General features: G+C 38.1%; 1 protein-coding gene across 3 annotated transcripts in view; it reads right to left on the bottom strand.

The window, feature by feature from the left end:
• The window catches only part of CRYBG1 (crystallin beta-gamma domain containing 1), a 165,535-nt gene that overhangs the window by 94,093 nt on the left and 53,428 nt on the right, over positions 1-18,014 (bottom strand). For 2 of the 3 annotated variants that reach the window (XM_065588289.1, XM_024102469.3), the window contains exon 2: positions 921-1,059. In XM_065588289.1, the coding sequence (XP_065444361.1) occupies positions 921-1,059 (139 nt within the window). Of the gene's footprint in view, positions 1-920; positions 1,060-1,856; positions 1,957-18,014 lie in introns of those variants that run through there. The other variant, XM_065588291.1, reaches the window with a different exon arrangement.

Genomic DNA, 18,014 nt, shown 5'->3' with positions numbered 1-18,014 from the left:
ACACCATGAAACAGCTGATTGGGAGGTGCAGGGAAGGAGGGGGAGGTGCTGATCAGCATGGCTGCCACTGGGAGTGTGGGGGGGGAGGAGCTGATGGAGGGCTTTTGACGTATTACTGTGGGTCTTTGGCAATGTACATCGGTAAATTCTGGCTCCTTCTCAGGCTCAGGTTGCCCACCCCCTGGACTATGATCAAAATAGCTGTTTCTGGCCTTTAAAAACACACTATGAACCTTAGATATATATTAGTACTACAACTAGGAAAATTCAATTTTCTTCAACTAATAGTCTGCTGTTCACTTCTGTTTATGGGAAAGTTAGTTTCTATGCTGAGCCAGATAGTTTTAAAATAAGTTATGACAAGAAAGGTATTACACAACCTTGACTTGTAATCTAGTAGCTGAAACATAGTTCTCACACTAGACAGAAATAATTAGCATCTTTCTTTCCACCAGTTTGCTGGCATGCAACAATACTTATGACAAATAGATGAGTAACACTACTGGAGAAAACGAACATGAGAAAAGCAAATGCACTCCCTACTTTCCTTCCCTGGAAAAGCTTTACCTTTTACAGGAAACAGTGCATGTCAGTTAGTTAATGTATTAGCGTAGGTGAGTGTCACTTTATTTTACCTATGTTATTTGTTGGCTTATACATATTTCATGAAAATACAATCTAAAAGGGAAAAAAGTTATATGGTCTGTGTATCTCTGTGGACGATCTCCTCAAGCCATTTCACACACAACCCCAGTAGAATTTATTCCCAGTTATTACAATGTATAATACTCATTTGCTAAGTTGCAAGAATTCACAAACAAGTTTTTTTTTAAAAATAAAGTTAAGAATACATTAAATGTTATTCCTTTTTCTCCAAAATTGTCATCTCCTCTAATTAAATGTTTTTGATTCCCCCTTACCTTTCTTGACATTGTTGGTAATGAAGTTATAGATATTGAAATTGCTGAGGGAGTTTGAGAAAACTGCGGATCTGGACATGGTATTGAAGACAACTGGTTTTCTTGAGCAACATAGTGTCTATCTGGTATGTCAGAGTATCTGAAAGGAGAGAAAACATTGGGTATTTAATAAATGCTAATAAAATGAAGTCCAGGATATGCTTCCACTGCTAAATTCTTAAGCCTGGTCTACATCTAAAACTTAGGTTGACCTATCTAGGTCACCCCAGGATGTGAAAACTACATGTCTCAGGTGTCAATTTAACTCAACCTAAGCCCCCATGTAGACACTGCCTAAACCAACCTGCCGGCGCTGCCAGGGACGGGCGTGTGACCACTCTTGCGGCTTCCTTTTGCTTCCCTGTCAGAAGTCATTTTTCTGCAGGAAAGCAAAGAAATCTGCAGGGGGACATGAATTCTGCGCACACGGAGTGACGCAGAATTCCCCCACAAGAAGTATGTTCACCTCTGGCAGAAGGAGGGAGGTCACCATTTGTGATTCAGGTTTGAAGTTTAGGGCCTTGATTAGGCCTGAGGCTGCTATTGGAGCCTAAGCAGCTGTAGCCAAGAAGCTGTTTTATCACCTATTGATGAGGCAATTGCGTTTATTTCAGATGCTGTTTTCACCTCAAACAAATACCTGGGAATGCATCTTTAAGCCACTCAAATACTAGGGCTGGTGGAAAATATGGTAGCATGCGTACTGAATGGAGCTTCACACCAGGAGTAAACAATGTCAGATATTCAAGAGCTACTCTTTGAGTTTCTGAGTGAACACAAGGTGATGGTTTAAACTTTTAAATCCCTGAGTGATTTAAAGACCAGGTTACATGAGAGATGGTCTCTCGCCCCATGCCACACAGCCACAGTTTAGATCCTCAGAAATAGTCAAGCTACCTTCCTTTCTTATAAACAGCAGGGAAACAGCTAGCAGGATATTCTCCCAGAAATCTTCTCAATTCTGGAATACACTTCCTGTCTTGGTCTGTCAAAATCCCAAATGCTTGGGAGAAAAAAAACAATATTTGCAACATGTCATGAAGGTTACCAAATCCTCACAGATGTTTGCAAGGCTCATCTATTGTCTCAGACACCCAGGGTGGAGGTTTTTTAATCAGGAGAAATGGGGGGCAAGGTGTTTATAGGAAGGTGAGGAGTTTATTACTTGCTATAACATGTCTGAATATAAGATTGTAAAGTTAATTATACTAAAGGCACCCAGAGCATGGGATGGGTGCTTATCTGAGCCAGGGTACTGAGAGGGAGACATCTTGTTGCATAATTAATCAAAATTATAATAAAATAATAATCCAATCAATTTTACAGCAGTGGAACTGGAGCAGAGGCAGAACAGCAAGAAAGGTCTTGGCAGTTAAACCCCAGTAGGCTTATAACCCCTGACAGCAACACCTCAAAAGAAGAGCTTGCTGAGCATTGGCCTGCTAAACCCAGGGTTGTGAGTTCAATCCTTGAGGGGGCCATTTAGGGATCTGGGGCAAAAAATATGTGTGGGGATTGGTCCTGCTTTGAGCAGGGGGTTGGACTAGATGACCTCCGGAGGTCCCTTCTAATCCTAATATCCTATTCTATGCTGTGACATGACTTTGCTGCAAAGCATGAAGAAGCACTCTGTAAAAGGCTTTGAGAGGAGATGCGAGAAGCTTTACAGAGACAGAAAATTCTGTTTGCTAATAAATTACTACTGAACAACAGATACAATGATCACAAGCCATTATATATAAATTGAAATAAGAGGTGTATGTTAGAGACATTACCCTTTAGCCTAGCAGTTCCAACCTTCCCATAATGACTTTTTTGTTTTGTAAACATTTAAAAAGAATAAAAGTATTTAAGATAATAGAAATGAACACTTCAAACATTTTAATTCACATTCTGAAAAGACTGATAGTAAACCTTTAGTTAAATGAATATTGAAAACAAAAATACATGGCAAACTGCTCATATAAAAAAATGGATCATTGTTTTACTCATAAATTAATAATATATAATAGGCTGGCAACCTTCACAATTTTTATAGCGGTAGATTATCAGTTTACACTACTCGGACACGTACTGTCTGTTATTTAATAGCACAGTCTTCAGGCTATGCCCATTAGATCTTTTTTACATATGTCTAACTCCTAATCTGGATTGATTTTTATGAAACATGAAAGGAAACACATACACACACAATTCCTACCCCTAATTCCTCAGGTTTGAATGTAGTTATAATTTGGAAGATATAAGTGAAGATGTTCGGAAATGATAAATAATTGGGTGATAGGCATACTAGTTTTGTAGTGCAAGTGACAGATACTTGCTATACTTATTTGTTTAAGGAAAACTAAGTAAGAGAGACAGAATTCTAGTCTGTATGATTCCTGAGTTTACCATAACTCCAAAGTACAATAACAACAAGCAGTCACAGTAAAGTCTGAACACTCTACCAAAACTCTGCCACCTAGTGGCCAAATTGTAGATTCATAAATATATAACTTTTTACCTGCATTTTCAAAGAACCTAGAGACGTAAAGGGCCTATGGTCTCATCTCCCTGACATGGAAGGATAATTTCCTATTGGTCACTTGACAGTCTTTTGCCCATGGATTTTACAGCAAAGATTTTTCTGATACTCAACCTAAATGTTCTTAATTTTATATTATTATTCTTAGTAATACTCCACTGTGCAACTAAATAATTCTTCCCTCTGATTGCTGAATTCTCACTTTTTAAATATTTGTAGGATTTAACCATGTTTCTCTTGTAGTCCCCTCTTAGCAAACTCTTTAACTTCAATTGCTCCAGCTTCATCTCTCATTTTTCTTGCTCTTCTCTGAATTATCTCCAATTTGTCAGTATCTTTCCAATAATTAGGTGCCCAGAGCTGAACACAAATTTCCAGGTGCAGCAGGGATGAAAGTAATATTAATCTCTTATCAGTATGGGGGCCCAGCTCCAGACCACTGGAAGGGGTGGGGCCTCAGGGGGAAGAGGCAGGACTGGGGTCAGCCTCCCCCAGCCAGCCCATTCGCACTGCCTGGCCCACGCCGCCTGGGGCTCTGGCCTAGAGGAGGGCAAAAGAGGCTGCGGCAGTGCTTTAACGTCGGCTGCACACGGGCCAGTACCGGCTTCTTTCTTGTATGCTATACTGGCCTACTTTCACTCCTGAGGTGCAGTCACATCAGACCTACATAGAGGACTATTACCTCCTTGCTCTGTTATACAATGGCTTTGTGTAAGCAGTTTAAAACTCTTTCTGTTGCAATAAAAAATTGCAAATTCATCTAATGTGCTGTAAATTGTAAATACATATGACATAACACCATCACTCCACCTTTTCTTCCCTTTCCATTTCTACTATGTAGATTGTACAAATCTATACTGACCTTCTCATTAGAAGAACCATCCCACCAGAATCACCATCCTTTAGTAGCTTTTTTAGTTCTTTTTGTTTGTTGCCCACATGCTTTGCTTTGGTGTACAAATACTTTAGAATATTCATACACTTCTTTAATTTTGTTTCGGAAGAGCTGCATCTTCTAATATTCGATTATCTGCTAGATTATTTGAGTTAGTCAAGCCTTCCCTTTATCCCCTAGTTTAAAGTTCACCTAACTAACCCTACCAGTTACTATTTTTCAGGAGGCCAGTACCCCTTCTGTGTCAGTAGCGACCATCAAATAAAAAAAAAATGTCATCCCAGAAGTCATTCCAATGTTCTATGTGCCCAAAATTCTCTTCTCTATATCCTCAGTTATGATTTTTGAATTACAGTCATATAGATGTTATAAAGTTTGCCACTGGGTGGCACATTCACTGTGGTGCAAGATTCATCCAAATACTAAATAAATCCTACCCATGACCACTGTACCACAGCCATGTGATTCCACTATCCCTCCTTAAGTATACCATTGAGTTTAGGTGAGGCAGAGATAGTGAGTAGGTGTCTACAGTCAGATTTTTAGTTACTCAACTGTTCTTACAAGTACATCTGGATTTTTTTGTTGTAATTTTCCTACTCACAATATTGGAGAACAAAACATATTTTAATTGTATAAATAGTCTCTTGTAATGAAAACTTAATTATTCAAAAGTTTAATCTTTGCAGCTATCTAGAAAGTTTTCTACATTTACTATAATCAAATGACTTGACACAGAAGATATGACAGTTAATTGATACCCAATGTAGGAGTGAAACAAATTGGAGCCCTTTTTAGTATTACTACTTATTATGGTAGCATCCAAAGGCCCCAATCAGGGTCAGAGCCCTATAGTATCAGGCACTGTACAAATACATGCATAGATATGATCCTCCACCTAATGAGTTGACTTGTACCTACTCTTCACACTTGCTGAACTAGATCATCATACTCTGGCTGTACTGTGCATAAATCTACACTCAACTACTCTTGGATATCACAGTAATAATAAACTTGAAATGTTTATGGTGCTTTATGTGTTCAAAGCATTGTATGAACAATAATCTTCACAACCCCTAGCCCTCCACCCCCAGCTAGGTAGGTGAATAGCTCAACAAAACATATGGAGAAAATAAGGCAGTGAGGTGAAGTAATTTGACCAAGGAGAGAGGAGTCAGGAGTTGTGACTCAAATCTCTCACTCATTCCTGTTAGTCTTAAAGGTGCCACAGGACCCTCTGTTGCTTTTTACAGATTCAGACTAACACGGTTACCCCTCTGATACTTGTCACTCATTCTTGTAACCCATGCTGCTTCTCCACGTTTGTTATTATTGACCCACCATGATTTGATGATATTCCTAGAAGTACCACCTTTACTACCACAATACCACATAGTAGTACTGCTTCCTGTACTCTTTTCTATCCATGGATCAAGTTATTCCCATATTCAGGGATATACCTGAAGAAATATTTGTGCATCAGTGACATGTCTCATAGACTTTAAGGTCAGAAGTAATGCTCATTTAACTTTTTATCTACATGGACACATTTATGAAATTCTTTCCCTCTGCAGTATTATTTGAGCATTGGTGGGTTTTTTTTATTAAAATGGATATCTGAAAAACTAGTATAATCTGAATTACTTTATTCTTTAAAATCTCCTGTGACGCTAATTATTTTTGCTGAGACTGAGTCCCAGTTTCAAAAATCATATTCAACTGGGTGTCATTTAATTTGATATAGTGCGCATGAGAAAGTGAGAAGAAGATACACACTGCAAGAGAGCCAGAGTGTGGGCAGATACTGAGCAAGCCTATCACACCACTTTGTCAATGCACCAAAATCCTGACAATCAACGCCCTTTTATTTCAGTGCAGGTGCTCTTCTGAACAGAGATTATGCGATGAGCCAAATTATGTAGTGGTTTTATAACAACAAGGAAAAACAACTGGTGTTGTACTAACCAACTCAATCTCACTTGTGCTAAGCCCAACCGAAACCCTAGTCTTTAGCAGAAAAACAATGAGCTGCCTGCCTCAAGAAAATAATTTACAAGACTCTGAAACAGGGAGTGCGACTTTATCTATAATTTAATGGGGAATTGTGCATCACAGCAATTGCAACTAAAGGATCATTACTATTTTTCTGAACTTCAGTAATATAAACATTTAGCATACTTAGAAAATTATTCCAAATTCATACTAGAGAATTTTAAAATAGTCTTTTTCAAGATGCCACTATAAGTAACGGTACCAGTTATAAATCTAGAAATGGAAATCTAGCTTTCAAAAGCTGTCTATTAAGATTCCACTGAGATTGAAGTGGAAAGGAAAACATTTATTACAATTGGGCTCTTTCAGTATGAGCAACTGTCCTTTCATTCCAGGAATGGATGGTTAACTTTAAATTATATATTCAGATTTTGAAATATGCAGTCTTCAGGGTACCATGATAGTAAGCAATATGAGTTATACTGCTTCTCTTTTCTTGTTCCCAGATTTTATAATGGATTGTTTGATTTCAGGTTTCAAGTAACTATATACATCAGCCCCCACCGTTTCCCGCAGGCCCCATTGGCCTGGAACAGCGAACGCCATTCAAGTTACTTCCATTCAAGTTGTCTACATATATCTATACTGAGCATTTTTGTGTGAAGATTGTTTGAATTGTACCTTATCATTAACAAGATGACAATACCCTAAAACACAAAACTTCTGTAAATTTGGGCAGGCCAAGCCCTGAAGCAAGCCTCATGTCCACAGGCACATAAACACTATGTTGTTCTGCATATTTGCTGTTATGTTTATAACAATTATTTCAATACAATTTCTATTTACCAAGCCTGGATATTGAAGACAAAATTATTATTGACCTTTTCCCTTTTTTAAAATGTATTTTCATATTTCCCATAGGCTATTGGTCATTTAAAACTAGACACAATGAGAGTTCCTCAACTAGTGTATGATAGAATAGTGAGTTGGGAAAAATCTTGGAAATTATTGGGTGCATGATGGGAGAAAACTCAGGAAACCAACAAACAAAAAAGCAAAGTTTGATTATATCATATCTGTTCAGCAATGGCCTTTAAGAGCAGGAGCTAGAGAGGAGAAATAAGGAGTTGTAGTCTCCAAAGCTCCATGTTTAATTTGACATTTAAATTGTCATGATTACACTTCAGAAGCAACCCATTGATGTGGATGACTCTGTTCACACTTCTCAGAGCTATTGTTTCAGGTTGTTTGCATATACAAGCAGACATCTGTTTTTAAGGTTATCCTTTTATCTAGAAAGGCTTGAGGCTTTTTATATTTTTTAAAATTGAAAGCTTAGATTATGGAGCACAAGATGGCAGTCACCAGGAAAAAGTACTAGGTTGCTGCAAATTGGCTCAACTGGACCCCTGCTCATAAATGCTTCAGCTAAGAAGAGTCAGAAGATGGCTGCTTGGGCCTCTCATGCCCATATAACCAAGTAGAAAATTCTCAGAAGTTTATATAAGAAAATGGGTCCATCAGACTGCGGAGCATTTTGTAAAAAGGGTTAAAACTCATTTTACTTGATTTCTCTTCTGTCAGCTCCTACCACTTTGCTTCCCCCCAGGTCAGCAGGGCTTCTGTTGCCTAAATGTATAATTTGTGTGTTCATATTGTTTGTTGCATGCATACTGTGAGAATCCCAGACCAGCGCTAGTGCCCCAATTCAGTTTTGAAAGATGTAAAGAAAAATATACTGCAGTTACTTTGGGAAGAAAAGCCTTACTGACCTATAAGGCAGAAAGTAGAGGATGATAAGGAAAAGATAAAAGAGTAAAGGGGAAAAAAATGAGGGTGAGAATGAGAGATGATGGTTGGGGAAGAGGAAATGAAAAGGGACTTTGTTTTTCAGCAGGTTCACAGCCCAATTTTTTGTAATTTAAAAATCTGAATGTTTCATTAATAAAATGAGTACAATTTAAGGATGCTTCCTGTTAACTAAATAATAGCAATATCCTGGATTAATAAACTCTAAGGCATTCAGAAGCATTCAATCTCAGGGACTATTTGTTATAAGCATCTCATCCTTCATCCTCAGATTTTATTCATACTAGGACACAGTAATTAGCTTCTGAACATGAAATACCACCTAGTTAATTACATTAAGTATATGGGACGGAGACTGTGCCAAATGGCTCTAAACTTCAGTTACGCAGGAAAGTAAAGAGAGACTTTGCCTTCATGGCAAAAAAAAAAAAAAAAAATAAGTGTGCTTTACAGCAAGATGACTATCTTGGTGTAAAGTACTAGTGGATACAAGGAACAGATATAAACTCTCTCAATATAGCTAGTCAAGTTCAATCTTATAACCCCACCTCTGGTTTATCACAACTAGCTACACTGAAGTAAAAACTACCTATGTCTCATCTCCACTAGGATTTTACAGTGAGATAGTTATCTTGGTGTAAAAACACACCTCTTTTTGTGGTGAAGACAAAGCCAGAAGCAACAAAATGACCTATGCCCTCTATAAGAGTTAAGTTGGTTCCTTCAGACTCACGCATTCTTTCAATCTGAGCCTATCAGAATTACCTCTGAAACTGACCTACTCGTAAGAAGGAAAGCCCTCTATCTATGGAGACCAAATTCAGATATAGCCCTTCTTGCCATTGATGTAAAGGTGTCAGTTATAAAATAATAAATTCTCTACAATGTGTCAAAGTGCATGTTTTGTTTTGTTTGTATTATATCAGGACTGCTTCCCATGTGAAGTTATGGAACATTGTAATAAGTAATTTCTTTCCTTCTTTAATAATTAATTTCCCAAACTACATCCATCTCTGTCAATTTTCAGAGGGTTCTTCCATTGTCCTTGTTCATTTGGTCAAACAAATGAATACTCCAGAATTAATTCATCTTTTCTGTTGCTAGAGGGCTAAGTAACATCTTTCCTAAATGAACTGTTCACTTTGTGAGCTCCTATGCAAAGCATCGTCTGTTGTGTAGTATAGGTATACTTTTTGGCTTAAGACAGAGATCCACAATTCTGATTTAACAAATTACAAAATTAGGAATCAAGTACATACAGAGATGAATTGAACATACTGGTTATACCTGTCACAATGCTATAGGAAGGATATTGCTGTTTAGGAGAGGGTGAAGAAGAGGGCTATGAAAATGATACAAAGTATTTAAATTATGAAGACTATCTAAGAGAGTTAACCTGTTCTCACTGGCCTGCAGCCATATCACCTTGGGCTATAAGTATGTCTAATCTAATAAACACTGTTTGACCCACTCAGCACTTAGCCAGAAAACCTTGAAGGAAAACCCAACTGGTGAAGGAAGTGGTGTTGGTGACTCATGAGGTGACACACTTCAGTTCTGTGTCATCACTGAATCAATACTCAGGCATGGTGCTAGATGGCATTGTAACGCTGAAGGTACCATCATTCAGAAAGTATGTAAAGCTAAGATCCTCAACACTTGTGGTCATTAAAAGAGCCTGTCAGGGTTCCCTCCCCACTCTAAACTCTAGGGTACAGATGTGGGGACCGCATGAAAGACCCCCTAAGCTTATTTCTACCAGCTTAGGTTAAAAACTTCCCCAAGGCACAAAGTCCTTCCTTGCCCTTAATATCGCTGCCACCACCAAGTGATTTAAACAAACATTCAGGGAGGGCTACTTGGAGCCCTACCTCCCCCAAAATATCCCCCCAAGTCCCTACACCCCCTTTCCTGGGGACGCATGAGAATAATATTCTAACCAATTGGTTACAAAGTGAGCACAGATTAACCCCCCTGGGTCTTTGTTTTTCAGTGTCCTAATCAGGTTCTTAAAAGAAGTTTATTTTAAAAAAAGATAAAAGAATCACCTCTATAAAATCAGGATGGAAGATAAATTTACAGGGTAACAAAAAGATTCCAAACAGAGGATTTTCCCTCTAGGCAAAACTTTGAAGTTACAAAAACAGGGATAAACCTCCCTCTTAGCACAGGGAAAATTCACAAGCTAAAACAAAAGATAATCTAACGCATTTCTTTGCTATTACTTACTATTTCTGCAATACTAGATGCTTAGTCCAGATATACTTAAGGAGATGTATTTTTCCTGCCCTGGTTTCTTGCTGACTCAAAGAGAACAAAACAAAGACACAGACAAAAACCTTCCCCCACAGATTTGAAAGTATCTTCTCCCCTTATTGGTCTTTTTGGGCAGGTGCCAACCAAGTTATCTGAGCTCCTTAACCCTTTACAGGTAAAAGAGGAATTAACCCTTTACAGGGTAAAGAGGGATTATATGCTACCCTTAGTTGTATGTTTATGACAGATCCCATGACATTATTTCCCAAAATACAGTTTTAATCCTGGTATTTTGGCCAAATACCAGTTTGAGTAATTTCAGTCCTTGTACGCAGAAAGAAATTCCTCCTGTAGTTTTAAATGGATAAGTCATGCTTCACTTCCTCTCCAATAACTACTTTGTAGGGAAACTGAGGCAGTATGGTTGACATGTTCTGTATCTTCCCTTGACATATATCTGCCTGTAAAATTCTTTGGGATACATCACGATGAAATATAATTTTGTCTCTGAAAGAGGAGCCCTTGAATTTGATCACTTAGCTTTCACACTTTTTAAAACTTCTATTTAATTACCTCAGTATTAAAAAATAAAAAACGCACATGCAAAGTCAAGGGCTATCCTTTTGAACACTAGTCTATAATTTTGGAAACAAGGAGTAAATTGAAAAATCAGGCCGATCTACATCATACTATGTAAAATAAACAATGAGGACTAAGTTACCAATAAAAGTTAGTGAAGTAAAATTGAAGAGAAAACTAGACTGATTTCTGAAAGAAGGGATTAAGGAATATGGTGAAAAAAGGCAAGGTGAAATTATGAGCAATTCAAAAGGGACAGATATATTAGGCTAATTGTGGATTTTCATGTTCCCAAATTTAGATATGTTTATAAATGAACATGTCATGTAAATGTCTCTGAAAGTTTTAGAGTAGGAATGGAGTGTTTCTTCAGGAGTTTGAGAAAGGAAGCTATATACTTTTTCACTTTTTCAATTGGTCTACCATCTCACTGGATTGTCTAGCTCAATTTGGATCAGGGACTGTGACTTCTATCTATTTAGGGTGACCAGATGTCCCGATTTTTTAGGGACAGTCCCAATACTTGGGGCTTTGTCTTATATAGGTGCCAATTACCCCCACCACCGTCCTGATTTTTCACCCTTGCTATCTGGTCACCCTATATCCATTGCACAGTGATGAGCATGCTGTTAGCATTTAAATAAGATGAGTAATAAAGTAAACATCTCAAAAACACCAAAATATGATCACTAAAAATTTAATCATGTTTAAAAAAATTTTAAAGTTCACATACCAACCTTTAGCCTGATACAGTTTCAAACAGATGAATTATGAAGCATTGAGGTTTATCATTGAAATGTCAATAGAATAAAAACTATAGGGGTAATGGTGGAGCCAGTTTCAAGATTGACCACCCTTACAGTCTTCTGAAATGTCTTTCTTAGAATGGCATGTTATTGAGTCACCTGCCAGCAACTCTGTAGTTACCCGCTGCATGCCTTATTCCATTCTACACTCTACTTTAACCCACTTTTAACCTTCTGAAAACATTTTTGAGGGCAATGGACTAGAACCAGATTATTATAGATATACCTTATTATTTGTAACCCCTCTGAGCAGGGCCGGCTCCAGCATTTCTGCTGCCCCAAGCAAAAAAAAAAAAAAAAAAGCCGCCATCACGATCAGCAGCGACAATTTTCACTCCTAGAGGGAGTGAGGGATCTGCCGCCCCCGAATTGCCACAGGTGCCGCCCCTCTCCCTTGGCCGCCCCAAGCACCTGCTTGTTAAGCTGGTGCCTGGAGCCAGCCCTGCCTCTGAGATAATTGCATGTAACAGCATAGTTGGAGAAACCCAGAGGTAGCCACTCAGGATCCAGAGGCAAGACATTTTCTGAGCTGGGTCCTAGATTATCAAACAGTACGAGGCCAGAATGCACTTTACTCTGACCACCTTTCAAAGAACAATCACAACAACAGGAGCCATGATTACTTTAAAAAATAAAAAAGTACAACTGATCAATCTCCAACAAGACAGCAAAGGACATTATTGGTTAAGTCTTTACTAACCAGAACCAAAGTACTAAAGTGATTGGCATTTTATCAATAGATTAGATTAGGCAGAAAATCTATTTTCATTGTCCAAACTGAGAAAATTGCAGAAAATAAACAACAAAAATTGTGAAATGTATATCAGAATTTAAAAATGTTCAGTATTAATCAGACAAGATGACATAACAGTCCCTTCTGGCCTTAAATCTATGACTCAAAGCTGTTATGAGTAACATAGTACAGATTTTGAAATACATTTAACCTGACAACATCCCTTTAAGGCTGCAAATTTCTCCACACAGAACTATCTTTGGAGAGGTCAGCTACAAAACAGCCTCTGAAATCTCCGTTGAGAGAGATATTTGATTATATGCAACACAGAATTGTATTTTTCTAGTGTCCACCTATCCTTTTTTGGAATAGCACTCACTACACAGGAGGCACAAAACCAGAAGCAGAGCAAACAAGTATTAAACGTATAAAGGTTATCTTTCAGGAATTAAAACTTCTTTTAATAATGTTGATGTTCTAGATTAATAAAACGCAGATCTGAAAGTTAAAACACTGTTCTGCAGAACAATCACAAGGAAAAGACTCCACAGAAATCCTTTACCAGAACAAAGTTCCATCCGAAGATAACACTCCAATCTGGAATGTCACCCTGAACTAATGCAAATCTCTTTCAGGAGGAAAAAGTAACAGAATCCACTTATATTAGTTGATGAGAAAATACAGTACAATAAAGACACAGAAGCTGATTAGTATCTTGGCTTTGCTTATTAGCTAGTCTAATATCCTAGAAATTTATTTAGGACATTAGACCATCAAACCATTTATAGAAACTTACAAAAAGATTAATGACCATAGATGGGATCATATCCTCCCAAGAATGAAAGAGTGTGTCCTACAGCCCTTATTTATGTGAATAGACCTTCCCTCCTCCTCCATTAAAGGTGAGCTACCAGGGCTAATGAAAACTGAGTTAATCCTTGATTTATGTAATAAAAGCCCCCACGAATCAGGCAACAGTGCTTTTAACACAGAAATCTGGAATTAGCAACTTTCATTTCACATCAAACCTGCTCTTTCAAAATGTCCTAAATGGAGCCCTCCACAGAAAACTTAATTTTTCCATTATATTATCCCAAGTCCTTTACATTTTCATAAGTATAATATTTATTTGAAAATAAAACGATGAAAAGCAAAATCCTCTGTCTGTTAAAATGAAGTATGAGACTTTTCTTAAAATAAAAAGTATAAAAGCAACATAGCCACATGAGTATTATGTTAATACACAGATCAGTAAATGGTTTCTTACAGCGTTGCAGTACTAAAGATGAAGAAACAGATGAAAATAAATTCTTTATGTTTAACTCCTCTGTTTTTTAACCTAATTCTATTTGTTCAGTCATTCTTTTTACAGTTATACTAAGCAAACAATCAAGAGTTGGCTTTAAAAGTAGATTTTCTACAGAAGCCTTACCAGACATTCAGGAAACTACCTTTGTTACAAAGACTTTGCCAGTTCCCAGTAAAAGCATGTGAACGTTTAATTAAAGCAGGGCTCCAGTCTACCTTAGTTCTCAGATCTCAGACATAAAAGATTGATTATTATACAATGCCATTGCTATGGATTATCTTCTTACATCTATGTACAGTGCAAAGTCCCATCTTGAATGCCTGCTTTCTAAACAGACAAAACTATAGCCAACAATAGGGAAAGATGTAACGTGACGGACATGAATGTTTTTTTGACATGCATCTTGTTACTTCCAAAGGTGGGAGGATTTTCCCTATAAATATTAAATTCTAATTTGATCTGAGTTAAAGGACTATGGGGAGGCATGAGAGAAAGGCTGGACAATTAGCAGCTAGTTGAAAGAAGCAGGTTTTTATGAAGGACTTTGGAAAACAGCATGGTTGCTTGGCATGTTGGAGAAGGGAAACTATTCCAGGCATTGGGGAGCAGCTTGAAAGAGTTACAGAGATGATAGTGAGAGAAGACTGATGTTTCTTCGGGGTAGCAGATCAGCAGGGTGTTCTTAAAAAGAAACAGGAAAGAAGAGGCACTCTGTAGTTTTTCCTAACAATAGATACCAAAGTTTTTAAAAATTTTATGTTAAAGTGGTTTTGCAAAAGAGAGCACATTTGTTACTTTTGGAGGAAGGGGAAAGTAACTTTGGAAACCGTGAACTTGTGCAAACACTGTGGGTCAAGATTGTCTTTTGAGGTCTGTGCTTGTGCATTTCTGTCCCTTTATGGTTAACCAGAGATAAGGATTTAGTATGAAAAGTGAGTCCAACAAGTCAGGCAATTAGAATGTAGCAAGCAGGTAAGTGGTGATGAATAAAGATGGTAAGAGGAAGTAATGGTTGAAAAGTATTAATATTTATTTTTTAATATTTGCATTTCAGTAGCACTTAGAAACTCCAGTAAGTGATCAAGGCCACATTGTGCTAAGTGCTGTACAAAACTCTTTAAGGGCATGTCTGATGAAGACGCTCTATGCTGACAGGAGAGCGCTCTCCCACTGGCATAATAAAACCACCTCCGCAAGCGGCAGAAGCTTCGTCAGCGGGAGAAGCTCTTCCGCTGACATAGCACTGTCCATGCTGGCACTTGTGTCAGTATAACTTATGTCACTCAGGGAGGTGGTTTATTCACACCCCTGAGTGACATGAATTCTGCCGACATAAGCTGTAATGTAGACATAGCTTAAAAACAAAGACAATCCCTGTTCCAGAAGTGGATAAATCCAATGAAGAGAGAATGGGCAGAGAAAAAAAAGAAAAAGAAAAAAAAGAAAAGAAAAAGGCAAGATGATAGTAAAACAAGCAGCAGTCTAAACACAAGCTGCCTAACTAGAGCAAAGGCCTTGCCAGCACTGGGAGGCAGCATATGGCAAATAAGAGAGATTTCTAGTGAGAAGTTTCATCGTAGTATGAATGAACATCAAAGCCAAGTTGTAGTAGATGAACAGGCTGGTAGCTTCAGGGAACTGTAATAGGAAATGCATTGTCATAATCTTTCACATCAAATTCACAGGATCCAAACTGGTCTAGATCAATAATGGTCAAAAACACATTGCCATCTCTAGAATCCTATGGTACATTAAATGTACTGGTGATCTCATTGAATTGCTAGTAGTGGCCACTGGCAGCCTTAGAAAATTCATGAGCAACCCTGGAGCTCAAAGTAACTGATCAAAGGTTAAAGAGACTACCACAAAAGAATTGAATGCATATGCAATTCCTTACTTGAACCAATTTGCATGGATTAACAAAATGAATGATGATCTCATCTTCTAAGAAGGAGGAAAGAGAAGTTTGCAGATGCCAAGGAACAAAAAAATAAAATCAGAGAGAGAGAGAGCACGCAAAGTTAAATTTTGATCAACAAAAAGCCATCAATATCCAGGTTATTTTCTAAAATGTGTTTCAAAACATATTCAATTCCTTTTGTTGAGAAAGGTAAAAAATACTCAACAGTGCATTTAGACAATTGTGCAATATTCCACTTGCAAGAAAAAATTGTTTCCTGAATTTCTCCAGACAATCCTCTTATGCCCTGAAGTATAGGATTTGATTTTTCTTATCATAGTTTGCTTGCTACAAATGCTGTAATTAATAACAAATTATTCAGACATTTTCTAAACTCAGATGGTGTATCTGACTTCATGGGCATCTGTGGCAGTGAATTTCACAAGTTGTCTACATACAGTCTGATGTATCTTTTTTTGTGCTAAATTCATTGGCCTTCAGTTTAATTGAGTGACCTGGATCTCACATTAAGGATTCTGTTTAGATTGTAAATATATTCAAAACAATATTATTGGACAAGGTTAAAGAGGAGGGTCTGATCAACTTCCATCATACCTGTAACAGTGTCAGTTGCCTCTCAAGTACCCCCCATAGCTCTGGAGTGCACTGTCTCACTTTCCCTTCTTCAGGGCTCCTCAAACTTCACACACAGACTTCTCGGTGTTCAGACATGACTCATAATAATAGCACCATACAGAACTTTCCAGGAGCAGCTAGAGACTTTCTGAAATCACTTTAAGACACAAAAATACTCATTCAGAGAGGAAAGCACTTGGTTTATTAACACCACAGTTCAAAACAAAACTGAAAGTCTCAAAATAAAATCTACACAATTCAATTCAATTCCCTGCTTTTAGCCGGCCACTCCCAGCCTTTCCTAACTGGAGAATTCTTTTCTTCTCCCTTGAAATCTGCTCTTGGCAGCTCCTCCGAGGCTACTGTCCTGCCTGGCACTTCCAGCCTCGCCCAGCTGGAGCATTCTCTCAGGCCTAAACCGTTCTCCCACTCAAGAATCTCCAGCTCACTATGACTCTTCTGCAGTCTTCACTACAGCTTCCTACTCCATTTCCCGTTCCCCTCTACCTCTTTATAGAGACCAGCTGACCTCTATCTGGGCCCATGGTGATAATTCTGAATATTTCATGAGATCTAACACTTTTCTCCTTTCTGAGTTAGTTGTCTTGGTTTTTTCCACCTCTCATGAAAGTATCATCAGACTCTACCCACCAGGGTTCATCTTCAGGCCTTTCAATTTTATCTACAACTTAAGTGAGACAACCAAAACTGAATATAGCACTCCAGATGATGCTAGCTCGTGGACTGTCTACTAGGATTCCAAAGACAAATCAGGATAGCATTCAAGTCGCTGGGAGCTTTGTCATTGACTTCAGTGGGGCCAGGATTTCACCACAAGTATTTTGTTCACAGACAAGTCCTTAAGTTCACAGGCCTATCGCACATTAAAGAAGTATAGACTTTTTCAACTAAGGTACATTAACTGCATTTCTTCACATTTAATTTATTGTGCCATCATGCTGCCCCATATTCTTTCACTGTATTTAAATCCATCTAGACCTTACCACAATTCTACATAGTTTCACATAGTGAAACAACTTATTCTCACCAGCATACAATGAATTTAGAGTCCACTTCCTCTTGCAAAATCATTAATAAAATATAGAACACTGGTCACAATACTGGGCCTTAGCGGGAACCCAATATTATTTTTTCTCCAGTCTGAAAGACAGCTATATTCACTGTTGGGATGGTGCCGAATTGCTGTGGCCATACTGAATGAATGGTGAGAACATGGCTTGACATGACTGAACTGCGAAAGAGGATTCTGGGAGCAAAATCCTTCTCTTAGCATCAGACAGATGGCAGAGGTGAAACTGACTGGTTCCATGTATGATCATACTGATCTTTGGGTCAGCAGATATGTCCACTTGAAAGCAAACAACATGTGTAGAACATCCTGAGTGGAGCATGGGCTGACTGGGGCATCTTGACCCTGTTGAAGGACATCACGCAGGAGGCTGAAGTGAATGATTGAAAAAGGAGTGAATGTGGGGTAATGTTCAGTTGGCACCACTCTGCAGTCTCCTCCTACAGTATTAATTAGGTAAAAATTAGTAGCCACATGCCCACTGGGCATGCTTTTAAGACATGTGACTACTTTGAGGAAAAAGAGT

Source organism: Chrysemys picta, chromosome 3 (assembly GCF_011386835.1).
Source record: "Chrysemys picta bellii isolate R12L10 chromosome 3, ASM1138683v2, whole genome shotgun sequence".
Lineage (NCBI taxonomy): Eukaryota > Metazoa > Chordata > Testudines > Emydidae > Chrysemys > Chrysemys picta.
The sequence above is the reverse complement of the archived record's forward strand: the minus strand, read 5'-3'. Positions and strand labels throughout refer to the sequence as shown.